This window comes from Nanorana parkeri, unplaced genomic scaffold, assembly GCF_000935625.1.
Source record: "Nanorana parkeri isolate BGI_ZX_2015 unplaced genomic scaffold, ASM93562v1 scaffold15, whole genome shotgun sequence".
NCBI classification, from domain to species: domain Eukaryota; kingdom Metazoa; phylum Chordata; class Amphibia; order Anura; family Dicroglossidae; genus Nanorana; species Nanorana parkeri.
This window is the reverse complement of record NW_017306283.1, coordinates 741,956-748,661: the sequence shown is the minus strand read 5'-3', so window position 1 is coordinate 748,661 and position 6,706 is coordinate 741,956. Positions and strand designations below refer to the sequence as shown.

Below are 6,706 nucleotides of genomic sequence, written 5' to 3'. Positions count from 1 at the left end.
CTGGGCTTCTGTGAAAGTATGGGATCACCTTCAGGATGGACAGCAGAGGGGAGTCAATCCCCCTTGTGATGCATGAACCCAGAAGCATTCAGCTCTGAGCCCTTTCAGGTTCAGACCTGTCAGTTTCCAGCTGATGGAGAACAGTCTATACTCAATTGGCTTGAATGGAATGCTGAGTAAGTATTAGGAGTCTTTCTTATAGACCTGACTGTAACGGGGGTTGGATGGACAGAACTAAAAACCCTTTGGCAACCAATATGGCTCCCTTACATGCATTTCACCTGTGTGTTTAGCTGTTTGCCAGCTTTCATATTGCACCATCTCCATATTATAGTCATCTGAGCCCTTCTTCATTTAGGGGGTCTCTGGGTAGGGCTTGAAAAGTATTCATCAGATGGATGATGGTATGGATCCAGTTGTCAGTACTCAATGGCACTTTGCTCCGCACTGGATGCATCTTGGACTCAGCCCTGCCGTATATTGCGGCATTTAACTTTCACCAAAGCGATCGTGTGTGTGACATTGGCGTCCACCATAGTGAAGAAGGTTGTCTCTAATTGGCCCAGCGCATGGTATCAGAAGCCCAAGATGTGAGTTCTAACGGGGGAGTAGATGTAACTGCTTATTATTATTATTATAAGGAGGTGGTGTGATCTCTCTACATGTCTTTCCAGCTGAGGAGGAGGAGGAGGAAGACGAGGAAGGAAGCCTCCCGGACTCCCATCTGGATAAATTGGCAGAGTTTGCCCCAAAGGAGAAAGTTCTTCCGATCCCAGAGGGTAGCGCCTTCTTCATTCTCAGCAACACCAACTGGTAAGACGCTTCTCAAAGATATGAGACATTCACGTGCCCATGAAATTCCCTTCTTTTTTTTTTTTTTTATAATACTGGCAGAGGACCTCAGATTGAAATCTGTGTGAAAAAGGATGTCTGTGCTGCCAGTAGCAGCCAATCAGAACGTTCATTTTCTATTCTGCTCTATACACAGTGACAGATGGGCTTGGATTGATTGGTATGAATAACACAGACACTTTAGATTATTATCATACATGGAGCCAGGGGCGTAACTAGAAATCACAGGGCCCCTGAGCAAATTTTTGTACGGGGCCCCCGTGATTTCTAGTTACGCCTCTTGTAGAGCCCGCCTGAGATCCCACACAGCCCACCTTGAGAGTGACCCTGCAGAGCCCACCATAGTCACACCCCTGCACACCTCTTACCTGTCAGCCCCCATCCTCTGTCAGCCTCCTCCACTGCCGGGCCCCACCTCCTCCTCCACGGTTGCTGGTGGGTCCCGCCTCCTCCATCGCCGGGCCCCGCCTCCTCCTCCGCCGATGCCAAGCCCCGCCTCCTCCACAACTTCTTGCTGTCACTGACTCAGCAGCGGCTGTGAGGAGGAACGCGCCGCTGCACAGTGTGATCTGAACAGCGGTGTGTTCCTCCTCCCAGCCGCCAGTTACAGCCAGCAGCCTGCGATGCCATAGTGACCCAGGCGGCCCGCACGGCATCAGGAGGACCCCCTTTGTTCCTCTTCCTGGCCAGGAACCCCCGAGCCCCATAGAGGCCGCCTGGGTCCGCATTGACTATAGTTCTGCCACTGCATGGAGCCCGTTTGAACCAAGTATGTTATAGATGGCCATTCACCAATTGCCGACTTCTATAGCAGAGAGCTCTTACTGCTCTTAACCACCAAATACATAAAGCAGCTACCTACAGGTCTTTAACCACCTCCCGTCCACCGAACGTTCAGAAACGGCCGGATGGGAGTCTTCTGAATGCGGATGGGCGTCTGTAAACGTCCTTCTTACCCGCACACGAAAACCACCAGAATGTGAAACAGTCAGCGATGGCTGTTTACATACAAGCGGTCCGGCGTCTGTAAAGACGCCCGGTCGCTTGTATGATGCATGTCTCTGTGGGCCTCCTTACCTCTCCTCACCGGGATCAGGTCCCCGTGATCCCGGGCATCTGATCTGGTACTGGCAATGTGGCTCCCTGCACTGAGAGCGGAGGAAGATCAATACACAATCTCCCTTCGCTCTCCCCCCCGGTCTCTGAATGCAGCAAGTGATGTTTACTACATCACGTCCGCATTCCTCTGTCACTCTGCCGCTACAGAAGCCGGAGAGAAGCTGGCGAAGCATATCTGTACTTCGTCAGCTTCTCTGGGGGTCCCTAGGTGACATTAGAGACCCCTGATGTCTCCATAAAGGGGACTTGTCACTGTAATTTGATATCATATAGGGGGATTCTTATCCCCCTATGTGATAACAATAAAGTTAATTGTTATCACATAGTTAATTGTTATCATTCTTTTATGTTTTACCCAAAAATTGGGGTGATAATAAATGTTTCCTAACATAATAAAGGGAAAACAGTTTTTCTTTTTTTACATTTTCAGTACGTTTTTCATTATATAGTAAAAAAATAAAAATCCCAGCGGTGATTAAATACCACCAAAAGAAAGCTCTATCTGTCCCCAAAAACGGGTATTAAATGCGTTGCATGACAGAATAAGTTTCAGTCAAAGTACCGCAGTGCTGAATACTGAAAAATGGCCTGGACAGGAAGGGGGCAGTGGAGTCACCCGGGTGATGGGACCCGGCGGCATATCTTATCCCGCCGAGTGGCTGTCTCCTCCTCTCGCTGCCGGCGTCTATCACCAAGATGGCCCTGGCAGGTATCAGAATACTGCCGCGCGTGCGCGATGATGTAATTGCGCACACGCGTGGTGACGTCACGCGCATGCGTGGTGACGTCACGCGCATGCGCGGTGACGTCTCGGCGGGGTGACACTCCGACACCGCTCCGGGTGTCACCCAGCCTCGGGACGCCCCTGGAAGAGGGTGTAACACAGCAGTCAGCAAGGGGTTAAATGTGTACAGACCAATAGACTCTTGCTGTCCTTGACCTTTAAGTCATCTCATGCTGCCAGAGAAGAGGTAACCTGGGGCAGATCTGGGCAGGACAACCAAGGATGGTTCCAAAGCTGCATATAATAATACAAATAACTCATTCACCTAACAATTCTTATAGACTTACTCTGATACAGATTGTAAATACGCATTGCATTTGTCTTTGTTTCAGCCTCCGAGTTGGGTGTCATCGACTGATACATCATCACATTTTTACCAACCTCATCCTGGTCTTCATTATCCTCAGCAGCATCTCTCTGGCAGCAGAGGATCCCATTCGCGCCCACTCCTTTCGAAACCATGTAAGTACCAATGGGTGGGTACAAACTAGATCCGAGGTTCTTAATCCTGAGTATCCATACCTGTTGGGGGCATGGTAACCAAATGATGGAGGTATGGAACTGGATCAATGGATTCAACAAATAATGATTTCATTCATCCCCCTCCATTTAAAACCGCATGAGTACCAATGTGAAAATGCAAACTACATCAAGGGTTCTTAACCATAAGTACATATACCCCTTGGGGGTATGCAAAAAAAATGATGGAGGTATGGGACCGGATCTATGGAGTCACCAAAGAATGAATTTATTCATGTTCACTCCTTTTGAAACCACATGAGTACCAATACAAACTAGATCAGGGGTTCTTAACCAAGAGCAGGGGTAGCCAAACCAGCAGTGGTGAAACTACAAATCCCATGATGCATCTCTCTCTGGGAGTCATGTCTGTGAGAATCTTGCAATGCCTCATGGGATTTGTAGTTCCACCACAGCTGAGGGGGCCGGAGTTTGGCTACCCCTGACCAAGAGTATCTACTGTATACCTGTTGGTGGTAATGGAACCAAATGGTGGAGGAATGGGACTGGATCTATGGATTCACCAAAGAATGAATTTATTCATGCCCACTCCTTTTGAAACCACATGAGTACCAATGTGTGGATACAATCTAGATCAGGGGTTCTTAACCAAGAGTATCTATACTTGTTGGCGGTAAGGGAACCAAATGGCGGGGGAATGGGAGCGGATGTATGGATTCACCAAAGAATACATTTATTTGTGCCCACACCTTCAAAAACCATGTGAGTACCAATGTGTAGATACAAATTAGATCAAGGGATCTTAACCAAGAGTATCCATACCCCTTGGGGGTATGGAAACCAAATGATGGAGGAGGTATAGGAGTGGATCATTGGATTCACCAAATAATTTATTCGTGATCAATGGTTTCAAAACCATGTGAGTACCAATGTGTGGATACAAACTAGATCAGGGGTTCTTAACCTTGAGTGTCTATACTTGTTGGGGGTATGGAAACCAAATGGTGGAGGATAGGGCTGGATCTATGGATTCACAAAGCATGATTTTTTGTTGTGCCCACTCCATTCAATAACAACATGAGTACCAATGTGGAGATACAAACTAGATCAGGGGTTCTTAACTTTGCGTATGCTTACCTGTTGGGGGTATATGAATCATATGATGGAGGTGTGGGACTGGATCTATGAATTCACCAAAGATTGATTGTATTTGTGCCCACTGCTTTCGAAACTGTGTGAGTACCAATGTGGAGATACAAACTAGATCAGAGGTTCTTAACCTTGAGTGTCTATACCTGTTGGGAGTATGGGAACCAAATGGTGGAGGATAGGGCTGGATCTATGGATTCACAAAGCATGATTTTATTTGTGCCCACTGCTTTCGAAACCACATGAGTACCAATATGGAGATACAAACTAGATCAGAGGTTCTTAACCTTGAGTGTCCAATCCATACCCCTTGGGGGTATGGAGACCAAACGATGGAGGATAGGACTGGATGTATAGAGTCACCAAAGATTGATTGTATTTGTGCCCACTGCTTTTGAAACTGTGTGATTACCAATGTGGAGATACAAACTAGATCAGAGGTTCTTAACCTTGAGTGTCCATACCTGTTGGGAGTATGGGAACCAAATGTTGGAGGATGGGACTAGATCTATAGATTCACAAAGCATGATTTTATTTGTGCCCATTCCTTTCCAAGCCATGCGAGTACCAATGTGGAGATACAAACTAGATCAGAGGTTCTAACCCTTGAGGGTAATGAATGCTTGGGTTCCCCCCACAACTACTATTCTCTGCGGAAAAAGGATTCTCTGCATTATTGAACCTGAAATCAAAAACTTGATGTGCCAGATGATGTTCGAGTAACACTCAATGACTGGACCTCCATTCCATGTTTCGATTGCACAAGAACAGCAGAAGTTTCTATAGTTGAAGCTGGCTGGATGTATTTGTGATTTATGTAATTAAATATAATTAAATCCTAATGACTTTCTTTCAGCTGCTCTTTTCCCAGCTATTTAAATAAGTAAATCCAAGCAAATGACAACTCTTGAAGTCATACTAATACCTAATAGGACTGGTGATGATGATGATGACGACGGTCTGATCAAGAGGGTATAGGGACAACCAGGGAAATCCAAGGGGGGCCTATAATCACAAAAAGGTTAAGCCCCTGCACTAGATTGCAGCCCAGCGGTTAGTTGCTCTCATTTTCTTGTATGTTTTTCTTTTTCTTGCAGATTTTGGGCTATTTTGATTATGCGTTTACCTCTATCTTTACCGTAGAGATCCTGCTTAAGGTAACAAGAGTCAAACATCTCTTTCCATTTTTCTGTCTTTACAGTGTCATTGTTCAGGGGCTTTCCAACATGTCATTGTAGTTACAATAACTAAAGCCATGGTCGACCTGGGTGATAAGGGGGAGGGGGGGTATTGGTGATGTCCAAGGTTGACCCGGGTGATAAGGGGGTGTATTGGTGATGTCTAAGGTTGACCCGGGTGATGGGGGTATTGGTGATCAAGAAGGTTGACCCGGGTGATAAGGGGGGTATCGGTGATGTCTAAGGTTGACCCGGGTGATAAGGGGGTCTAAGGTTGACCCGGGTGATGGGGGTATTGGTGATCAAGAAGGTTGACCCGGGTGATAAGGGGGGTATCGGTGATGTCTAAGGTTGACCCGGGTGATAAGGGGGTGTATTGGTGATGTCTAAGGTTGACCCAGGTGATAAGGGGGTGTATTGGTGATGTCCAAGGTTAACCCGGGTGATAAGGGGGTGTATTGGTGATGTCTAAGGTTGACCCGGGTGATAAGGGGGTGGATTGGTGATGTCCAAGGTTGACCCGGGTGATAAGGGGGGGGGATTGATGATGTCCCAGGTTGACCCAAGTGATAAGGTCCGGGTGATAGGAGGGAGGGGGGGGATTGGTGATGTCCAAGGTTGACCTGGGTGATAAGGGGGGTATCGGTGATGTCCCTGTTTGACTCGGGTTTATAAAAAATAAATAAAAATAAATATTAAAAAATTAGAAAAAGTTAAAATAAAAAACATTTCCGGTTTTGGGCCTGACATATTTTTTTTATTTCGGTTTTGAAATGACCATTTAGACGCACCTCTAGTTATAACCGGTCTAGAAATGTAATCTGGTGATATTTTGCCTTTGGCGGTTCCTACTTTCCCCCTCATCAACGTGCCAATGAAACGTTTAGATCTTTCTTTTTTCGTTGCATTCTCCTGTAATATATATTCGTGTCTAAACCATTTTGCAGTTCCTTGTTCCTGTGACCGACGTATAACACGTCTCCTTCCCTCCCCTACCCTCGTGTCTCTTTTTTTTCAGATGACGGCATATGGCGCCTTTTTGCACAAAGGCTCCTTCTGCAGGAACTGGTTCAACCTCCTGGACCTCCTTGTTGTTAGCGTCTCTCTCATCTCCTTCGGGATACAGTGAGTCAGGATTATTGTT

General features: G+C 46.5%; 1 protein-coding gene across 1 annotated transcript in view; it reads left to right on the top strand.

The window, feature by feature from the left end:
- The window catches only part of LOC108788491 (voltage-dependent L-type calcium channel subunit alpha-1F-like), a 72,323-nt gene that overhangs the window by 37,420 nt on the left and 28,197 nt on the right, over positions 1–6,706 (top strand). The window contains 4 exon segments of the mRNA XM_018558251.1: positions 675–813; positions 3,088–3,217; positions 5,482–5,541; positions 6,581–6,687. Coding sequence (XP_018413753.1) covers positions 675–813; positions 3,088–3,217; positions 5,482–5,541; positions 6,581–6,687 — 436 coding nt within the window.